The sequence below is a fragment of the Mauremys reevesii genome, linkage group 1 (genome assembly GCF_016161935.1).
Source record: "Mauremys reevesii isolate NIE-2019 linkage group 1, ASM1616193v1, whole genome shotgun sequence".
Classification (NCBI taxonomy): Eukaryota; Metazoa; Chordata; order Testudines; family Geoemydidae; genus Mauremys; species Mauremys reevesii.
In genome coordinates, this window is record NC_052623.1 from 129,882,599 (window position 1) to 129,905,359 (window position 22,761).

At 45.3% G+C, this 22,761-nt stretch overlaps 1 protein-coding gene across 3 annotated transcripts; it reads right to left on the bottom strand.

Moving 5' to 3' along the window:
* Nucleotides 1-13,352: 13,352 nt before the first annotated feature.
* LOC120381021 (kelch-like protein 5) lies at nucleotides 13,353-21,118 on the bottom strand. 3 transcript variants are annotated; one of them, XM_039499049.1, is made up of 4 exons: nucleotides 20,532-21,118; nucleotides 19,829-19,989; nucleotides 19,148-19,226; nucleotides 13,353-15,453 (listed from the first exon to the last, which is right to left on the bottom strand). In XM_039499049.1, the coding sequence occupies exon 4, from the start codon at nucleotides 14,997-14,999 to the stop codon at nucleotides 14,166-14,168; it is 834 nt and encodes a 277-aa protein (XP_039354983.1). In that variant the 5' UTR covers nucleotides 15,000-15,453; nucleotides 19,148-19,226; nucleotides 19,829-19,989; nucleotides 20,532-21,118; the 3' UTR covers nucleotides 13,353-14,165. The 3 variants fall into 2 exon arrangements, with proteins under 3 accessions (XP_039354976.1, XP_039354983.1, XP_039354992.1); XM_039499042.1 differs by having other exon boundaries at nucleotides 19,829-20,198; nucleotides 20,689-21,118.
* Between the last annotated feature and the right edge of the window lie 1,643 nt (nucleotides 21,119-22,761).

The window sequence follows — 22,761 nt, forward strand, 5'->3', positions numbered from 1 at the left end:
CAGTTCCATTGGAATCTCAAAAACTGCTGCTCACAGACACAGGGAGGAAAGAAAGCAGGGAAGGGGAGGAGAGTAACTAACTAAGATGTGAGCAGGTTTTCATGTGCCCATGGTGTAGTATTTTACCATCATTAGGTAAGAATTATTTAAAATGTGACACATAATTACTTTTCAAATCATGGCTTTATTGGATTTTGTTTCAAGTAATACAAACAAACAAAACCTCAAAACCTGCCTCCCCGCCCAAACCTGTTCCTTTAAGACTCTAGTAATTTATTCTCATTGAGCAGTGTATTTGTTTTTTTAATGTGGCCTCATTTTAAAGCTTGCATTTTTTCCTTGGGATTAATACCATCAAATAGATATGTCATGCAGCAAGGCCTAACATAATACATTCACTCTATTTGGTGGTATTTCAAGCATTAAATTAATATTCTTGAAGTAGATTCATCAAGTCCCTAACCTGTAATTGGGATTCAGGCCATGCTGCCGATTAGACACTGAAAAGGAATCAGCCCATGGAGAAAGACAGCTTTTCATTTTGAATCCAATCAGGGAGAGCAAACACAATCCAAACAGGGTTTCTGTGGCAGATAGATATGGTTATTCTAAAGGCAAAGGCAAATAAGAACCTGGGATGTTAATGAACATGAAATAGTGTGTTTTAGCCATGAGAACTCCCTCTGTCAGCATTACTTTCTTCAGTATCAATCCTATTGACCAAAACTTGGCAAAAGGAAAGAAAAAGTTTTTTTTTCATTTTTTATTCAAACTGATCCATTATGTGCCAAGTTAAGATTGTGTAAGTTTCCTTATTACAGATGCCAAATGTATACAAAGGAAAGGTGATACAGTGTTTGCTTAGTTTGCATGCATCAGAGAGATTACCACAGACACCTAAGAAGGTTAACATTTTGTATTTTTATGGGGCTGAGGGATGTTTTTAGAATAGCAACCACTTTCACCCTTGTAGTTCAGGACTTGTCAACATTTTCATTGTAGAGTACAGAATGCTGAAATTTTGGATTTGCTGCAGCAAATTCAAGGAAAACTGCACTGGAACCAAGTGGGCCAAATTTTGCTCTCAGTTAACACCCAGGTGATGCTATGGACTTCACTGGAAGCTGCTTGCTGCTCAACACTTTAGAAAATCAGATCACCTTAGATATCTAAATATGGATTTAGCAGCCTTACTTTAGGCATTTACTTTTGGAAGTATTGGCCAGAATGTCATAGTAAGTAGTGGACACTTCTTAGCAGTTGTTACAGTTACTCTACAAATTATATCTTTTTGAAGAGTACCAATTGTACAGGCATTATTACGTTTTGCCAGAAAACATTAGTGGAGAATTTTAACATCAGCAGTCGATGAGGTCCAAATCTTCAGGCTAATGTCCAGCCCAAGTGGCTGACTTTTGCCTGCTAAGCCATGGAGTAACTCAGAAGCCTCTCCATTAAGCTTCTTGATTTTACTGGGCCTTTGTGCACCTTGCACACTCCAAAAGTAAAACTTGTGTGGTTCCACTGAACAGAGTGGGGGAAGTTTTTGAGAATGGGCATAGACCCCATATATGGAGCTTTGCCCTGGAAGCACCCCGTTGTGAGTATGTATGGAAAAGATAGAGAAAGAGTATGTGTGACATGGTCAGGGGAATCCATTACAGCACAGAACCTTTGGTCCTCTGCTCTGTTTCATAGATTTATAGCTTATAAAGCCAGAAGGGATCATTGTGACCCAGACTGACCTCCTGTAGAACAAAGACCATAGGATTTCCCTAAATTAATTCTTGCTTGAATTAGAGCATATATTTTAGGGAAAAAAATAATCTTGATTTTTAAAATTACTAGTAATGGAGAATCATCCACGGCTCTTGGTAGGCTGCTCAAATGATTAATGGGCCAGGCTTCATGAAGTATTCTTTTAATGGTATTAATTCTAAGAAAAAATGCAAGCTTTAAAATTAGGCCACATTAATATAACCAAATATACAGCTTAATCCTATATGAGAATAAATCGGTAGAGATTTAAAGGAACAAGATTTAATGGGAGTTTTGCCATTGACTTCAATAGGACCAGGATTTCACCCATAGATTTAAGGGCCAGAAGGGACCACTATGATCAGCTCTCTGGCCTTTTGTATAACATAGGGCATAGAATTCCATCCACTTCAGTGGGAACAGGCTTACCATTGACATTATGACATAACTTTTTCAAGTACCACACTTTAGAACAAGGAGTGGCAACCTTTGCCACGTGGCCATCAGTGAAAGCCACTGGCGGGCCGGGACGGTTTGTTTACCTGCAGCGTCTGCAGGTTCAGCCAATCACAGCTCCTACTGGCTGCGATTCACCGTTCCAGGCCCATGGGGGCTGTGGGAAGCAGTATGGGCTGAGGAATGTGCTGGCTGCTGCTTCCCGCAGCCCCCATTGTCCTGCAACAGTGAACCACAGCCAGTGGGAGCTGTGATTGACCGAACCTGCGGATGCTGCAGGTAAACAAACCGTCCCAGCCCTCTAGCGGATTTCCCTGATGGGCCACATGCCAAAGGTTGCTGATTCCTGCTTTAGAGACTGTGCATGTGGTATGGTTGCAAAGAATTATAATGTGACAGTTGGATGCTCCCATCAGTATGAAGGAAATATAAGGAACTATGGTGTTTCAATATCAGCTCATTTCTAGTAGTATTTCTCAAATGTGAGTTACCCAGAATTGTAGTAATAATCCATGTACATCTCTCTGCAAGAGTGGAGGTAATAATTTATTGGTATAAAGAATAGAGATTACATCTGAAGTAATAACAGTCATTTATTTAAATAAGCTTTTTAGGATTAAATAGAATTCAGATGTGCCATGCAGTAAGTTTGCACGGAGTGTGTCTGCTTATAATAAAGGCTGTCAGACCATTACAAAGAGGCCAAGGTATATTGTTTTAAATCCACAATTAGTTTGGAATTGCAGGCTTTAAAATTCAAATATCAGCTTTGAACACTGCACAGATCAGATCTGCACCATATATCTGATTCCGCAGGTCTAGGGAGAAGAATACATTTTGGCTAGAATGTACTGGGATAATACAATATAATGGTCTGATCCTGCATTTCCCCCAATCCCCAAAACTATGATAAGAATCAAGAGGAATTTTGGGTTTCAAATAATGAAGGACTAGGCTGTCAATATATGCCATTTTACTTAAGGCTGATACGCTAAAGAGCCTAGGGTCAGGAGAGAAGGAAGCAAATGTAAGACATGATCCAAAGTTGTGCCTTGGAGGAGTGGACAGTGAGTCAGGAGAGAGAAGGGCAAAGGAGTTGAGGATGGAGGAGAGAATGGAGTTGAGGGAATCAATAACAGAGTTGATAGTGGTGAGGGCTTGGGAAGATTGGAAGTCACAAAAAGGATGGGAGGTAAGGTAAGGAGCCGCAGGAGAGTAGGTGTCAGGGAGAATGAGTATCATGGGGGTGGGAATCCCTTACTATGGCTTTGGTAAGGTCGCACCTAGAATTATAGTTGGTGCATGTAAGGTCAGATAGACTCAAGATTTGCCATGACAATGGAATGAATGGACCTAGCCTACCTATCGAAAAGACATGGTTAAAAAAGCAAAAGCCTTTTAGACCAATGAACTGTGACCTAGAGTTTAAAGAGAGCCTCATAGCCATAATGAAAGGCCTGTAATGTCAAGAAGGAACATGATGTTTTCCTGAACTTTTGAGTATTGAGCTTTCAGACATGTTCCAAACTGTGCACAAAGTTGCTTATGAACAAAGATCATTTGGACTAAGAAGGCTATTGGAAAGCTCTGGAAAAGAGCTGCCATATATAGCCTGGGTAATATTCTGTGGCCTGAGAAAGAATGAAACCTCAAGTAACCCAAATGGGAGACATAGTATACACTATTTATTGATTTTGTTTTTGAGTCTGCTCTCTTATTTTATCTTGTGACCTCCGGTGGACCAGGGACTCTGCCTGTTTGAGGAAGTAGCCACAATGTTAGCATTGAGAAGATAACAGTCATCAGCTACCACATTTCCCAGTCATTGCCTTTTTGAATGCACTTCTTATAGTGACAGAGAATCAAGTACAAGAAGAGCATTGGAAAACTGGAGAAAGTTCAGAGAAAAACAACAACAAAAATATTATAGTCTGGAGAAATCAATATGTGAGTAAATATTCAAAAGGAGCCAAATATGTTGAAATTTCCTAAATGACGCCAAAGTGAAAGGGACATATGGTAACAACCTAACAATATTAGAAGAATGTAAACATCAAGATAGGAGAATAATTATTTAAAGTTTGAAAAAAGGTAAGTAACTCAGAGAAATGGTATGCAATTACAGAATGGCAAAGTGAAATTGGATATCAGAAATAACTTTTATATTTCCTCCCAAGGAGAGTGGCAGAAAACCCATTATTTGGGACATATAAAGCTAGACTTGATGAAGTCCTAGGAAATAGCTGGTAGTCTGGTATCCTGCCCAGGCTGAGAGGGATAGACTGGGTGGGACCTAACAGGTCTCTCCCATCTCCAGTTTCTAGGAATCGGTTATTCAATGGACCAGTTTTCTCTGTAGTTTAATTCCATTCCCATATTATATGGGAAGAGGGAATTTAAATCTCCATATTAAAGGCACAACTGCAAACTATTCCAATGCAAAGGAAAGATAGGACGAAGAGTAAGATGCCAATATATCTCCATCTGAAGGTCTTTAATGACATGAAAATCAAAAAGGAATTCTATAAAAAGTGAAAGCATGGTCAAATTGATAAGGAGGAGTACAAAAGAACAGAACAAGTATGTAGGGACAAAATCAGACAGGCTAAGACACAAAATGAGTTACACCTGGCAAGGGACATAGAAACCAATAAGAAGAGGTTCTTTAAATACATTAGGAGCAAAAGAAAGATGAAGGAAAGTGTAGGTCCTCTACTTAGTAGGGAAGAAGAGCTAATAACTGATGATATCAAGAAAGCTGAGGCCTGGTCTACACTAGGACTTTAAATTGAATTTAGCAGCGTTAATTCGAACTAACCGCTCAACCGTCCACACCAGGAAGCCGTTTAATTCGACCTAGAGGGCCCTTTAGTTCGAATTCGGTACTCCACCCCGATGAGGGGAGTAGCGCTAAATTCGACATGGCTATCTCGAATTAGGCTAGGTGTGGATGCAAATCAAACTTAGTAGCTCCGGGAGCTATCCCACAGTGCACCACTCTGTTGACGCTCTGGACAGCAGTCCAAGCTTGGATTCTCTGACCAGCCACACAGGAAACGACCCGGGAAAATTTGAATTCCTTTTCCTGTCTGGCCAGTTTGAATCTCAATTCCTGGTTGGACATCGGGGCGAGCTCAGCAGCACCTGCAACGATGCAGAGCTCTCCAGCAGAGGAGTCCATGCAATCCCAGAATAGAAAGAGGTCCCCAGCATGGACAGACGGTGAAGTCCTGGATCTGATCACTGTGTGGGGCGATGAGTCTGTGCTTTCGGAGCTGCGCTCCAACAAACGGAATGCAAAGACCTACGAGAAGGTCTCCAAAGCCATGGCACTCAGAGGATACAGCCGGGATACGACGCAGTGCCGCGTGAAAATCAAGGACCTGAGACAAGGCTACCAAAAAGTCAGAGCGGCAAATGGACGCTCCGGAGCCCAGCCACAGACATGCCGCTTCTACGAGGCACTGCATGCCATTCTAGGTGGGTCTGCCACCACTGCCCCACCAGTGACCGTGGACTCTGAGGATGGCATAGTGTCGACGGGCAGTTCCTCAGCGATGTTCGCCGATGGGGAAGATGAGGAAGGGTTTGTGGAGGACGGCGCAGGCAACAGCGCTTACAATACCGCTTTCCCCGACAGCCAGGATCTCTTCATCACCCTCACAGAGATCCCCTACCAACCCTCCCCGGCCGTTAACACGGACTCAGAATCAGGGGAAGGATCAGTCGGTAAGTGTTATAAACATGGAAACATTTATTTCTTAAAAAACAGGAATATATAGTATATAAAAACTAGCTAAAAAGTTGTCCATATAAAACTATATAAAAAGAAGGTCCACACATATAGGGATGGAAGAGAAATCCTCTTGGGACAGTTCCACGAAGCTCTCGTAGAGGTGCTCGAAAAGCCTCCACAGGAGGTTCCTGGGGAGAGGTGCCTTATTTGGTGCTCCGTGGAAGCACACTCTTCCGCGCCAGGCCATCCTCACGTAAAGCGGAATCATTGCCTCCACCAGCATGGCTGCATACGGTCCTGGTCTGTGCAGGGATTCCCACAGCATCCTCTCTCTCTCTCTCCGAGTGACCCGCCTCAGGGTAATGTCGTTCGGCGACTGCTGCATCGAAGTAGGGCAATTAGTGTACTGTTACTATTGTGAATGCTTGACTTTTACTTTGCATAGCAAAGACCTTCGTTCAACAGGCACGTGTTGGAGGCCGCAGAGGAAAAGCATACAGTGATCTTTCTTGGGCACAGCCGCGAGGGGCTGGAACAGGGTCAGACTTTATGCTTTCCAGATTGCCTTCTGCGGGAGGGCACAGCTACCCATTAACTGGTAAGCAGCCTATAGTGTAGGGCTTACCAGGCCTGGCTGATAAACGGATTCAGCTGTACCGCCCTGCTTGTCCGATCTCCGGTGCAAGACCGCAGCCACTGAAAGCGTATTCCGAAATCTCGAACTTGTCCTGAGAGCTCGTGAGACTAGGTTCCCTGTATGATCTTGTTCACAGAAACTGAGTAGACTGTGTTCAGTGTTCGCAAACATGTATCTTTTCAAGGAAATCACTTCCTTTTTCCCATCACACAGCTGCGGCTCTTTCACGAACTGCCCCGCCATCCCCCTCACAGAGGCTGGCGCAGATTAGGCGGCGAAAGAAAAAGACTAGGGACGACATGTTCTCAGAACTGATGGCCTGCTCCAGAGCCGAGGCGGCCGAGCAGAGACAGTGGAGGGAGACCCTATGTCAGCACCAGCGCTCACACATCGAACGGGAGGACAGGTGGTGGCAGGAAGACCAGCAGGCGACTCAAACGCTGCTTGGGCTAATGAGGGAGCAAACAGACACGCTCCGGCGCCTTGTAGATGTTCTGCAGGACCGCAGGCAGGAGGAGAGAGCCCCCCTGCACTGTATCTGCAACCGCAATCCCCCGCCACAAAGTCCTGTCCCCCTCTCACCCAAAATAACAAGAAGGAGGGGCGCTAGGGGCCGTGAAAACTGTCACTGCACCCCAGCAGAGCGCTCATGTACCACACAGCTCTGATGCCATAAATTTTGAGAAGTGCTTCCCTTCCTGGATCACCCAGTCCCAAATCCAAGTTTCATCCCCCCACTGTGTAGTTGAGTATTAAAAGTAGTTTGTTGTTATTCACTGTTTCTGTCCCGTTTTTCTTGTCAGAAGACTTTGTGTGAAGGGGGGGGAGGGGATTTTTAATTGCATAGGACAGCCTCCATTACCAGGGTACAGACTTGGGGGCAGGATCAACAGCAGGACACACACAGACTGCAGCCACTAGGCACCAGGGTCAGTCTGTGAGGTGTATGCTGCCCCGGGTCAGTCTGTGAGGTGTATGCTGCCCCAGGGTCCTAGCGCCTGCCATCCAAAAATGGCAAGGCAGGCTGCCCTTACCATGCCCTTCCACCCTAGCCACGAGCCTCTCCAATGCCCTGAGCCCCAGCAAGAGCCCTCATCCACGGACACATATTCACCCTTCCCACACACCCCTCACCCCTTCCTACGCCCCAACCCCCAGCCCAGAGCCTGCATCCAAACTCCGTCCCAAAGACGGCACCCCTCACCCCTTCCTGCAAACCCACCCCTTCCTGCACACCCACCCACAACCGTCCTCCCCCCAGAGACTGCTGTAGGAGCAGGAGCCTGTCATTCCTCTAGTGTAGAAGCGGTCTGTACATCAGTGCACACCGTACCCACCACAGTCTGCGTCCATGTTTCAACCCTAGAACAGGAATTCATAATTAAAGAAAACTTTGTTAATAATCAGTGTTCCATTAACTTTATTTTAAAACGTGTGTTGGAAGGGGGGAAACCTGGAGAACGGGGTATGTAACCGCAGATCGAAGTCAACAGTCACTGAAACAGGCTCAGGTTCAGCTTCTCTGTAAGTCAAGTGGACAGTCATAGGTTACCCTGCTCTCTGAGGAACCTAGCTTTCAAAGCCTCCCGGATGCACAGCGCTTCCCGCTGGGATCTTCTATCGGCACGGCTGTCTGGCTGAGCATAATCAGCAGCCAGGCGATTTGCCTCAACCTCCCATCCCGCCATAAAGGTCTCCCCCTTGCTCTCACAGAGATTGTGGAGCACACAGCAAGCTGCAATAACAACGGGGATATTTTTTTCGCTGAGGTCCGAGCGAGTGAGTAAGCTCCGCCATCTCCCCTTGAGACGTCCGAAAGCACACTCCACCACCATTCTGCACTTGCTCAGCCGGTAGTTGAAGAGTTCCTTCTCACTGTCCAAGGCGCCTGTATAGGGCTTCATGAGCCAGGGCATTAGCGGGTAGGCTGGGTCCCCGAGGATCACTGTAGGCATCTGCACATCCCCAACCATTATTTTGTGGTCCGGGAAGAAACTACCTGCCTGGAGGCGTCTAAACAGACCAGAATTCCTGAACACACGCGCGTCATGAACCTTGCCCGGCCACCCGACGTAGATGTTGGTAAAACGTCCCCTATGGTCTACCAGTGCTTGCAGCACCATAGAAAAGTAGCCCTTTCGGTTAATGTAGTGGCTGGCCTGGTGGGCTGGTCCCAGGATAGGGATGTGAGTCCCATCTATAGCCCCACCGCAGTTTGGGAATCCCATCGCGGCGAAGCCATCTCTGACGACCTCGACGTTTCCTAGAGTCACTACCTTTGAGAGCAGTTGCTCAACGATTGCGTGGGCTACTTGAATCACAGCAAGCCCTACGGTAGATTTGCCCACGCCAAAGTGGTTCGCTACTGACCGGTAGCTGTCTGGCGTTGCAAGTTTCCAGAGGGCTATGGCCACTCGCTTCTGCACAGTCAGGGCTGCTCGCATCCGGGTGTCCTGGCGCTTCAGGGCAGGGGCCAGCAAGTCACAGAGTTCAAGGAAAGTGCCCTTACGCATCCTGAAGTTTCGCAGCCACTGTGATTCATCCCAGACCTGCAGCACTATGCGGTCCCACCAGTCCGTGCTTGTTTCCCGGGCCCAGAATCGCCGTTCCACACCATGAACTTGACCCATTGCCACCATGATCTCCACTGCGCGGCGTACCCTGCTTTGTGAGAGGTCTGCGCCACTCTCCTCACTGCGCTGCCGGAGCCTCCTCGCCCGATTTCTCAGCAGCTGACTGTGGAAGAGGTGGACGATAAGGTGCGAGGAGTTGACAACGGCCATAAGTACAGCGATGATCGCAGCGGGCTCCATGCTCGCAGTGCTGTGGCGTCCGCGCTGTAACCGACCAGAGAAGGGCGCGAACAGATTTCCTGCCTGCGCTTTCAGGGAGGGAGGGCGTGATTGACGGTTCAATGATGACAGTTACCCAAAACCACCCTCGACACATTTTTTTCCCCAGCAGGCATTGGGGGCTCTACCCAGCATTCCAATGGGCAGCGGGGACTGCGGGAACTGTGGGATAGCTTCCCACAGTGCAACGCTTCCAAAGTCGACGCTGGCCCCGTTAGTGTGGACTCACAAAGTCGAATTAGTGTCCTTAGTGTGGATACACAAATTCGACTTCATAAGGTCGATTCCACAAATTCGAGTTAAGTAGATTCGAAATAGTCTTGTAGTGTAGACGTACCCTGAGATGCTTAATGCCTATTTTGCTTCAATCTTCATTAAATAGGTTAATGATGACCAGATACACAACATAATTCATGTTGACAACTACGGGGAAGGAATGCAATAAAAATATGGAAAGAACTGGTCAAAGAATATCTAGATAAGTCAGATGTATTCAAGTCAGCAGAGCCTAATGAAATTCATCCTAGGGTACTTAAAGAACTAGCTGAAGCAATCCCGGACCAATTAGCAATTATCTTTGAGAACCTCCAGAGGATAGTAAAGGGCCCAGAAGACTGGAGAAGGGCAAACATATTACCTATCTTTAAAATGGGTACCAAGGAAGACCTGGGGAATTATAGACCACTCAGCCTAGCTTCAATACCTGGACAGATACTGGAGCAAATGATTATTATTAATAGGGTTATAAGGAATAGTCAGCATGGATTTGTCAAGAAAAAATGATGCCAAATCAACTTAATTTCTTTCTTTGATAGCATTATTGACCTAGTGTCTGGAGGGAAGTAGTAGACATGATATTCCTTCATTTTAGTAAGGCTTTTGACACAGTTCTGCATGACATTCTCATAAGTAAACTAGGGAAATGTGTCATAGATGAATTTATTATAATGTGGGTGCACAACTGGTTGAAAGAATAGTTATCGATGGTTTACTGTCATATTGGGAAGGCATATCTAGTGGGGTCCTGCAGGCGTCAGTACTGGATGTATTCAATATTTTTGTTAATGACTTGGATAATGGAGTAAAGAGTTTGTTTATAAAATCTGCAGATAGCATCAAGCTAGAAGGGGTTGTGAGCATTTCAGAGGACATGTTTAAAATTCAAAATTACCTTGACAAATTGGAGAATTGGTCTGAATTCAATGAGATGAAATTCAGTAAAGACAAGTGCAAAGTCCTTCACTGAGGAAGGAAAAATTAAATGCACAACTACAAAATGGGGAGTAACTGTCTAGGTGGCAATACTGCTAAAAAGGATCTGGGGATTATAGTGGACCACAAACTGAATATGACTTCTCAATGTGATGCAGCTGCAAAAGAAGGCTAAGATGATTCTGGGGCGTATTAACAGGAATGTTGTATGAAAGACACAGGAGGTAATTGTCCTACTCTACTTGGCACCAGTGAGGTCCCAGCTGATGTACTGTGTCCAATTCTGGGCACCACAATTTAGGAAGGATGTGGACAAATCCAAAGGAGAGCAACAAAAATGATAAAGGGTTTAGAATACCTGACCAATGTGGAAAGATTGAACTGGGCATGGTTAGTCTTGAGAAAAGACAACTAAGGGGCGACCTGATAAAAGTCTTCCAATATGTTAAGGGCTGTTGAAAAAGGATGGTGACCAGTTGTTCTTCATGTCCACTGAAGGTAGGATTAGAAGTAATGGGCTTAATCTGCAGCAAGGGAGATTTAGATTAGATATTAGGAAAAACTTTCTAACTAAAAGGGTAGTTATGGAATAGACTTCCAAGGGAGGTTGTGGAGTCCCCATCACTCTTCTTCTTCTTCTTCTTCTTCTTCTTCTTCTTCTTCTTCTTCTTCTTCTTCAGCCGTAGCTATCATTCGCCATTTGGTCCGTACCTGTACAACTGTGAAGGCTTGATGGCCTGAGAGCAGGGGTGGCTCCAGGCCCCAGCACGCCAAGCGCGTGCTTGGGGCGGCATGCCGCGGGGGGCGCTCTGCCGGTCGCCGGGAGGGCGGCAGGTGGCTCCGGTGGACCTCCCGCAGGCGTCCCTGCAGGAGGTCCACCAAAGCCGTGGGACCAGCTTCTTGGGGCGGCGAAATGTCTAGAGCCGCCCCTGCCTGAGAGTCAAACATTGGAACAGACTTGATGAACCCATGTAATGGGGGTCTGCCTCTAGGCCACCTCCACCCCTCAATTGGTAGAATTTTATCCCAGATGTTACAAGCCACCCGTAGAATGACGTTCACTGGAACATCTTGTGCATCCTTGCGCATGTCCGAAAAGCATAAGGCAATGGCCTGTGGACAATGGCTCCAGTAGTCTGTAGACCTGAACAACCATAAACATCTGCATTACACATGAAGTCATTCCAATTTATGCCCAATAAATGACATTGATTTTTTGTGTGGAAAGTCTTCAGCTTTGTCCAGTCTGCGTGATGTAATGTCCATGTTTCACAGCCATACAACAGTATGGGAAGGATACTGCTCAAATAAATCCTGAACTTGGTTGTCATACTAAGATGATGTTGATTCCATATCCATTGTAAACAGCCTGTGGCGGATGCTGTGATCCCAATCCAATGGAGAACCTCCATGTGAGAATTGGAGGAGCTGGTAAGTATAGAACCCAGATAGAAAAAGCTGGGAACTGATTCAACGTTTTCATTGTTCAAAGAGATTGAAATCGAAGGTGGACCTTGTCCTAGATTTTGTAGTTTTGTCTTTGACTACAAAACATGGAAACCAATCTTTGCTGACTCCTCTTCCATGAGGCTGGAGTGCCTCATGAAACCTGTTGGGGCTCTGTACTAAATGAACTACGTCATCAACATAGTCAAGTTCTGTGAGTGAGAGATCACCAGTCTCAATGCCTGTGGACTGGACGGAACCCTGCTTTATGAAATCCATTGCCTGACAAAAGAATGCAGGGGCCAGAACGCAGCCCTGCCTAACACCAGATATGAATTTAAAAGGAGCTGACATCTGGTTCCCAGACAAACATGAGCAGTGGTTCCATTATGCAGCTCTCTAATCAAGTCCAGCGGAGTGGTAGGGACTCCTATGCTCTTTAAGTCCTTCCATAATGCGACACAGTCTACTGAATCAAATGCAGCCTTAAGCTCATCATATGCTACATGCAGGGGCTTCCTGAACTCACGATGTATCTCCGACAACAAGCAAATGGTCACAATGACATCTAATGTGGACCTGTTCCTCGTAAAGCCTGACTGTTGGGGACGACACTTCCGATGTAGCGTAGGCTCCTGTACACCCAGGATCATGAGATTATCATGTGGAGGGACTATGCATACTAGATGTTCCAACTGATTGTATAAATGACCTTTAACTGAGTCAACAGATTCCTCTGTTGGCGCATAGACTACTAGGACAATGAGGTAACTGTGCTGATGTTTAAGATGTTTAAATAAGTAAATGAGGAGACATGGACGTCCATCATTGGAAGCTTTTAAAAACAAATTGGAGAAATACCTGTCAAGGATGGTTGAGGTTTACTTGGTACTGCCACACTGCAGGGGGCTGGACTTACTTAATAGCTTCTCAAGGTCTCTTCCAGCCTTACATTTCTATGATTCCATGATTCTGTGAGTGATTCAATTCATAGCCTCTCTGCTTAGCTTAACAACAGAGTGACCCATGAAATTATTGGTCTTTCCTGCCCACTAGGAACTACACTGACACGTAGTGTCTCTTTGCAAAGAAGTCACTAAATGGTATTGGGTAATGACTCAGGTTGGGTGTGAATCATTGAATAGGCTGGAAGTGAAAAATCTTCATATTTTATTACCAAAACAAAGACCATATTAACATGATTTTTAATAACATTTTATTTATTCAGCTTTATCATTGAGCCACGACACCTGCTGTGAGAGACAAACTCATGTGTGACCATTACAAGGAAAGGGCTTTAATAAGATCTTAAAACCATTACTGTTTACAGTGATCCATCAGAGCAACAGTTCACAAGCTTCACCAAGCAACCTCCATAAACAAATATTTTGCAACACAGCCACACTGATATGGGGAACAAAACTATTCTTCAGCTGAATACAATGAGCCAAATTAACCCCTGATTTCAGTGATGTTACCCTAGGTAGAAATTTGTTCCAGTGAATTTAATTTCAATAGCTGGGTAAAAGGAGGAGAGAAATGGACAGGAAAAGGAAGGCGGAGAAAAGGATTTGTGCCCTTTAACTGATGTTTAGCGGTGTTAAAATGGTTTTAAGCCAAGTGATGCTGAGACTGAATTTAAACCAGCTCCTTGTGTGAACCAAGAATTTTCTCAAATGCAGCCTATTTGAATTCAACGGAATCCTGTGGAACATATTCTGATTCCATTGAAGTCAATCTTAAAACTATTACTGATTTCCAGGTGAGCATGAGTGAAGTAAACTGATATTTAGGTACAGAGAGAGAGTTCTTCTGGAGGGGATATTTCAATGCTAGTTGCACTGTGAAGGGGTCAGGCACTAGCAAGTGTCTCAAAAGCAGCAATCTGTAACTCTGATGGTAGTAGGGGTTACAGATATTTCTTGGAGAAGGGGCAGAGTGTATTTTTTGGTATCTTCAGTGTCACACATTTAAATATTTTTATAAACCCCTCTATACTGGGGACATGTTCCTGGCACTCAGTTCAGCTGGAATCACCTGGTTCCCAGTAGAAAATCCTGTTGCATAATCAATAACAATTTACACCACCCATCAAGTAGATTCTCCTCTGCCAACAAACCACACCAGCAAAGGCAAATGTTTCTGGTAATACTGGAATAACAACTTCCTGACTCACTTTGCCATCTTCGTTGAGGAAGAAACATTTTCTACTGGACAGAAAGGAGACTTCTGTAGTGCCTCTTGGAGTCAGCTGTCTATCTTTTTCTTCACAGAATCCACCAATAACACAGATCCCATTATTCATAGAGATAGCAGCTGTTTCATAGCACTTAAAATCCAGAGGCATCTGAGTCCACATATCTAAGGTAATGTCATAGATCAGAACGCTGCTATAAACTAGCTTAGGTACTACTGCCAAAGCGTCTCCACCTATTAGGTACAACTTATTCTTCAACACTATGGAAGCAAAATATATCAGCCGAAATGGCAAGTTGGAGATGGGAGTCCATGCCTTCTGCACCAAGTCAAAGCTCTCAGCAGAAGTGAGTCCGTGTCTGTCATGTCGTCCCGCAAGAGCATACAGCTTCAGGTTACCGGCTAGTAAGCCATGTGAATCCCGGGGCACAGACATGGAGGGGAGCTGTATCCATTGGCCAGTAAAAGAATTGTATTCATAAAGAGTGTCTGAACAAGAGCCATCTCGTTGTTTGCCTCCAGACAGGTAAAGCTTGTGCTTCACAGCTGTGCTGGCAGGATGTCGCAGGCATTTCAAACCTGGCAGCTTTTTCCACCTTCCTGTATAAGGATCAAAACAATCCATTCCAGAAAGCAAGTCAGAATCAATGTCAAACTCTGAATAGTCATTCTCCACATGTTGAATCCTGTACCTGTGCAGCTCCATGCACACAATGCACTCATCTTATGTACCCTGCCTCAGTCCCCCACTCTCCCACAGCCTTTCTTCCCCAACCAGTTGTTTCCACCACATCTGAACATCCCCATAAAGTTCTGAGTCTGCCTGGATCTCTGCAAGTGCTTCATGGGTCAGGAAAGGAAGGCATATGTGCCTCATGAGCATAGAAAGCACTGGGAGGCGCTTGGCTGGTTTAAACCTCACCCAGTGTTGCACAGCCTGGTAGACAACCAGTTCAGAGGCCACTACAAGGTCGTCCGAGGAGATGATACTGGTCAAAGTGCTGAGGTCCAGACATATGAAATCATAGTCCTAAGAGATGGACCCAAAATTCAAGCCGATGTGGTGCATTGCTGCATGAAGCAGATCTTTGTGGTTGTGGGCATATGCCAGTGCATAAATCCCAATGCAGTTCTCCATGGAAATATTCTTCACAAAGAATCTGGAAGAAATAACAAAGGGAATAAATATCACTGAGGAGCTCCCAAGAAAGCTCAGTCTCCTGATTGTGTCAGAGAATTGGTTGTCCCTGTATAGAGCTTGGTGATTAATTGATTATTTGGAACTAGCAGTTCTGAAAATAATATTTTAAATTGCTTTAGGTTGAACCAAAACAAAAAATCTGAAAATTTCAGTGAATCAGAAAAAGTTGACAATTTTGGTTTGGTTGAACAAAATGTTTCATTCGTTTCAGGTTAGATTCACAAAATGATGGGAGAAGGAAGCAACTCCTGTCTAACTTTCAGCCTAGGGGTAAGGGCACGCACTCAAGCTATGTTCTTCCTCCTCTGGGAAGGATTTAATCCTGGACAGAAAATTTGATCATTGGTCTTCTCTGTCTCAGGAGGGTGCTATAGCCACTGGCCTGTGGATGCTTTGGGGCAGGGTTCACTCAGTCTTTCTTGTTGAAGCTGTTCCACCTTGCTTGTTCACATGTTCACATGCATCCGACAAAGTGGGTATTCACCCACGAAAGCTCATGCTCCCTAACGTCTGTTAGTCTATAAGGTGCCACAAGACTCTTTGCTGCTTTTACAGATCCAGACTAACACGGCTATCCCTCTGATACTGTTCCACCTTGTATACATAATTAAATACTCCCTAGAGCAGTTGGGTTTCCCAAACAATTTTTTTTGGCGAATAAGGTATTTGTTGAACATATTTCACCCAGCTCTCTATGTATAACTCTGGATTGCTAGCTGTCTTGATATCTGAGACTGCACAAATAATACTTTGTCTATCTGCAGTACCCCAGGGAACTCAAGAACAAATATTTATTCATCAGATCTCACAACCTCTCTGTGAAGTCTGCCAGTGTTAGTATGAGCATTCTTTAATATGATAAACTGACATACAGAGGGGGAAGTGACCTAATCAGGTTACAGAGGGTAGCAGTAGCAGAGCTAGGAATAGAACCCAGGAGTCCCCCACCTAATAACCTCCCTTATTAGACCACATGCCCTCTCCCAAACCACACAAGCTTCTATTGGACTGGACATAAACAGTTCCCCATCTTCTAGAACAAATTGTTTCACTTGGGATAATTTATAGGAGTGATTCTTCACCACCCACCTTTCTCACACACAAGGGTGGCAGGTATTGCAGGCCAGGGAGGCTAAGCCTATGCAAACAGCCTCACATGGCCCCACCTACACTCTGCCCTGAGGCCCCCTCCTGCTTGCTGCTTCCCCTTTGACCTCTGCCCAGGCAGGCTGCTTCTCTTCTCGGAAGCGGGCTGTGGCTGGGACTTGGGACAGATGGGGCCATCCAGTGCTAGGGGGCCCCCTGGTGCTCAGGGTGCTGGAGGCACACCACCCAGTGCTCTGGGGCTGGGGGTGCTCAGGTGGGGTGGCCAAGGGCTAGGGAGTGGAGACCGGCAGCTGCTGGGGAAAAGGGGGAATCTCTGGTGGAGGAGGGGGAGTGGAAGAGGTAGGGGAGCGGGGTGGCGGGGCCTCGGGCAGAAGGTGTGGCGCCAGGGGCTAGCTGCCTATGCTTACACACTGTATAACATGGTCTCATGAGATTTTGGGGCAAGAATAAGTTCCTTGAAACTGTGACAAACCAGGCAGGGCACCCTTGACTATTTTATGTTAATGTCATGCTGATACCAAACTCTAGGGATGGACACCCTGTATTCAATCTACAAACTTTATACAACATGGGAAGGGGCAGGTCACACTTCCCCCACACATTTACTGCCCTTTTCCACTGTGCTTCAAACCCATTCCTGGATAGAGCCCTTCCAGATTTCACAGCACATGCAGGCCTTGGTTTCTCTTCTGTTTAACTGAAAACTGGTCTAATTGTTTTGTACGTTCTACTCAGAACTGAATTTGACTCAACAACCTAGAAGTCAAATCCTCTTTGATCCAATATTCTTATCACTGGGTCATTCAGCTCCCCTACAACAGAATTTTTCAAAATGTTTATGCAGGAATCAGGCCAGATGTGTTGATTTTTAAATGACATTTTATTGAAATGCTTATGTTGCAGCTGTGAGATGTTTCTCCAATACATAAATAATGCACCCAATCTATACCCAAACAGCACATATAGACCCTCACAAACAATCTTACATCACACCCACCCTAAGTACAAGGAGGAGACCAGTGAGGTCATTGTGAGTTACCTGCTAATGATCTCCTCTAGTGGGAGGATCTGGAGCCTACAGGATAAGTAATAAGGTAATAATTGGAGATATACCAATCTCCTAGAACTGGAAGGGACCTCGAAAGGTCATTGAGTCCAGCCCCCTGCCTTCACTAGCAGGACCAATTATTTTTTGCCCCAGATCCCTAAGACTCTTCAGCAGTCTCTGCAGTAAGTGATATCTCCTCCAAATAAAGATAATTCAGCATGCTTTGGATGATGGAGGGGGCTATAGCCTTGAGCAAAACTTCCCCATCCTGGGACGCTTTGAAGGAGCTGGTGAACATGACCCGGAAGTATGGGCTGACTGAGGCCAACAGCACCCTGCACCAAGAGACGCAACTGTGCTAAGAGATTACATGTGGTATTTGCAACCAGTTCACTTCTGGGGACTCTGATCTCATCAGCTCTCTCCTAGTTAAGCAGGGGAGGGCTTGTTTAGTATTTGGATAGGAGATCTCTGAGATAACTTAGGGTGCTCCAGGATATGGTGAAGGTTAACTCAATAGGAAGGTCTCTTAATCCAAAATCAGCATCGAAATTATTTTCTCCATATGGTGCTACTGGTAGTGGGAGTTGCTGTGCAGCAGGAGGTGCTATCCTTGGGATGGTACATAATACCAATGTTGTGATCACTTGTGGGGCACAGAAGCCAGAAAAAATCCTACTTGACTTTGAGATCTTGGGGGGCAGTTTAGGGGAAATCCAGATTTTTAAAATGTAAATAGGGAAAATTTTATCTAAAAACATAACCCCTCAATAAATATAGCACATGATGGTGCATTTTTATATTCTGTTTAGAGGAGAGCTGTACTTTCTGTGGAGATCCCAAGGGATATAGGTAGATAGGATACTGTAAGAGTAGGGGGGGTTGCCTTTGGGAAATTTTCCTCTCCCCCACCAGAGTTTTACTATGTCTTTTGCACCTGTTGGCTGCATTTCATTTCTAGGTGAAATGTTCCCTGTAGGATCTTTTGTGATGAAAGGTGTCATTTATACAGATTAGATATTGTCCTATTACAGGGGTAGGCAACCTATGGCACGGGTGCCGAAGGCGGCACGCAAGCTGATTTTCAGTGGCACTCACACTGCCTGGGTCCTGGCCACTGGTCTGGGGGGCTCTGCATTTTAATTTAGTTTTAAATGAAGTTTCTTAAACATTTTAAAAACCTTGTTTACTTTACATACAACAATAGTTTAGTTATATATTATAGACTTATAGAAAGAGACCTTCTAAAAATGTTTAAATGTACTACTGGCATGTGAAACCTTAAATCAGAGTGAATAAATGAAGACTCTGCACACCACATCTGAAAGGTTGCCAACCCCTGTCCTATTATTAAGTTTTTTTCATGGTGCTATGAGTTCTGCATACTAGATTAGCTTGCTTCACGTCCCCAAGTAAATAACTTCTTCTGTCCTGTTTCAACAGTATGTAGTTTCTGGTTCTTATATCCAGAAGCTACTAGCATGGAGCAGAAACCCACCCGTGACAAGGAAACCTCCTTCCTTCAACCACCAGTGTAGCATCACAGAACTGCTGGTCGAGATACATCTGCTTTAAACCTGCAGGAGTGGGAAAGACAAAGACAAAACCTTGATCAGAAATATGCGGGTAGAAAGAAATGACATCTTCTACTAGAAATATTTAAGGACTAATACCTTCTCTCAGGGCAAATGAACTGACAAGGAGCCAACAGTCATTCAGATCTAATAACCATTTGGTGGCCTCTGTTGGGAATTAGTTTGATGGGTTTCAGTCCAGTTGCAAGTCAACAGGGGTCAACATCACAAAAAACTGGAACTAGTCACCTGACCTCCCTTGCTGGCAGGTACAGCAGAGAGCCCAAACTCTGAAAGAGCCCTCCAGAACAGGGGTGAAATGCAATGGCAGCACACAATATGTGTGAATCGAATCTTGCAATGTTGCTGATGTTGTGCCATAATTGCTGTGTGTGTAAATGACCTATTGAGCTGTCAGCCAGCACCTTTACCAGCATCGAATCCACATGCAAAAAAAAGAGAAATGGGAAAGATAGCTTCTATCCCAGTTCATTTTCTGGACGCTGACAGCAGCCTCAGCCATTCAGTAGCCTCTGTATGTCACAGAATGTTACACTAAAGGGACCACTCCTAACTCACATCACTCATCAGAGCAGCAAACCTACCCTGACTCAGAAAGCTTCCCAGGGACTGAGGTGCATCTTTGGTGTCATCCTTTTCATTGTCCACATCCATTAAGGAATCCATTATTCCAACCACTGAAATGAATTTAGGAATCTACAAGATTGAAATATCCCCCTGGGATCCTCAGAATCACCAACCAGTCCTGCCAGGAGTTGAAATAGGAGAATAACCCTGATTCAATAACCCTGATCGTCACGCACAGAGTCAGCTCCTTAAACAGCCTTTCTGTGAAAACATAATGTCAGGGGCAGTAGCCTGTTTGAAGTAGAGAGGGTGGGTCGTCCAGTGGTTAGGTCATTATGCAGCGATTTCAAAGGCCTTGGTTCAATTACTTTCTCCACCACAGACTTCCTGCATAAGTTCAGGGAAATTATTTAAATTGTTTGTGCCTCAGTTCCGCATCTGCAAACAAACAGGGAAATAACAAATAGGGATAATAGGGTTGTTATGAGGGTAAATACATTAAAGAATGTATGGTGCTCTGATACTACAATAATGGGGAACATTTAAGTACCATAAATAGAATATCCTATTATATCTCCTGTTCTACCATAGTGAGGGACTGTTCCTTTGATCCAGCCTCAACTCATACTGCAACCACCTCCTTAATCAGGACAAATTCCTAACTATAGACTGTTGGTTAGTCCTTGGCTTGGACTTATTGTGCTTTTAGTCATTCCTTACTCAGCAAATTCCTATTGAGACAGTGCAAAAGGGGACTGAGTCCAGACTGAGTCAGAATCTCAGAGTTTGGCACATCAGGATACGGCATGACAGAGAGACGATACCACCATGAGAGCTGGACAAATGCTGCAAAAAATTATCAGGAATATCTGTTTACATTCTTAAATTCTCTTTGGAGGTGTTTGTGTTTCTTGTGTTCGCTTCCCACAAACATTCAGTTGATTGATTTTGACTAGTCCAAAAGCTCCTGGGAATTTATAGCTGAAATTTCAAATTAAGCTCAAATTTTGAGGAAAAATTTTTGAGGAAATTTGAGGAAAAAATTAGAAAATTCACCAGTCTGTGAACAGAAAGAGGCAAAATGTACAGAATAATTTATCCGTTACAAATTATTCATTCAATTCTAGTCATAACATATAGCTGCCCTGTCAGCATTGTCTCCGTTGCTTCCTCTCCACACATAAATCCAAGCCCCTCAGCCTCTCCGCTACGGTTCTGTTGTGTCTGTCTTTCCACCCCAGAAAACTAATGGCTGAATCCAAACAAATTAAAACAGAGCAAATGTAACAATCCAGCTGGAGCCTGGTCTCAACTGCCCCTCGCAGAACCCAGAGCCGCACATTCCATTGGGTTGGCTTTAAAGTGGCAGGAGCCTCACAGCAGAAACAGCACAAATTCCATTTCCTCTCCCTGCAGGATATGTTACCTTGCAGTGAAACCCTGGAACTGCTTGGCTATTGCAGAAACATCTAAGGCCTCGGGTAGTGCAATTCAGTTTGGATGGCCTGATGCCTGTGGCTCTCTTATGCCATTCTTGAGTCCAATGGACCTTGTTTCAGGAAACAGCTGTGTTGAAACCTTGACAAGGATAAAACTCATTATTATTTGTGCCGTGGTAGTCCCCAAAAGTTCCAGCTCCATAATGTTAGGTACTTGCAGCTAGGTCCACAAAGTGACTTAAATGCCTAACTGCCACTTTAGATGCCTAAATCCAACATTTAAGCACTTACTGAGAGCCTCAAACCCCCACCCAGCTGCCACCTAACACTGTAGATGCCTACATTCCCTAGGCACCTAAGTTTCCGCCAGTTAAGTTCCTTAGGTGACTAAGTTTCTGCCAGTGGGCATACACAAAGCTGCCTAATTCCTGACACTGCTGAGCCATTTCTTTCCCTAGCACACACCTACACTCTGGTGGGATTCTCAAACTAGGCATTCCCCCACATATCTTGTCAATGAAGTCAAAGAAGGAAAGAGAGAGAGATTGATTCTATAACTCGTTGTCTAGGGCTTTCACTTGGAATGTGGAAGAACCAAGGTCAAGTCCCTGCTCTAATTAATATTTAATTATTTATACAAAGTGGAACAGCTTAAACATTGCATCAGTTCAAGACAAGCTTGTAGCAAAGGCACAGACAAAACAGGGTTGCCACAGATGTGGCTTGCATCATGCAAAGCAGTAAGGAAGATATTGACAAAGTACCACAAAATGCACCACTTTTCACCAGGGCCAGTGCAAGGAAGTTTCACGCCCTAGGCAAAACTTCCACCTTGCGCCACCACCCCCATCTAACCCCGCCCCCCCATGGCAGCTAACCCAGCCCCTCCGCCCGGGCAGCCGCCCCCATCACCCTCCGCAGGAGCTACCCCACCCCCTGCAGCTAACTCTGCCGATGGAGACACCCCACACCACAGAAGCTAACTCCACCCGGGGAGCCCGCCTCCACGGCAGCTAACCTCGCCTGGGGAGCCCTCCTGCAGCAGCTAACCCTGCCTGGGGAGCCTGCCCCAGCTTACCTCAGCTCCGCCTCCTCCGCTGAGCACGCTGGCATTGCTCTAATTCTCCTCCCCTCCCAGGCTTGCGGTGCCGATTGGAGGAGAATTAGAGCGGGGGCTGTGTGCTCAGTGGAGGAGGCAGAGTGGAGGTGATCTGGGGTGGGGAGCGGTTCCCCTGTGCGCCCCCCCCCCTCATTATCCCCCCCCCCCGCCCCAGCTCAGCTCCACTCCACCTCCTCACCTGAGGGGACTTTTAGGTGCCCTCAACCACTAGGCGCCCTAGGTGGCCGCCTAGTTTGCCTAAATGGTTGCACCGGCCCTGCTTTTCACCAACGTGCCACACTGGCAAACAGAAAAGCACAGGGCATACAATGTATGAAATTGGAGAATATCTCACGGGAGAGGAGTTTCACAAGGACACAGTGTGCATTTGGGCTACAATACAGAATAAGGA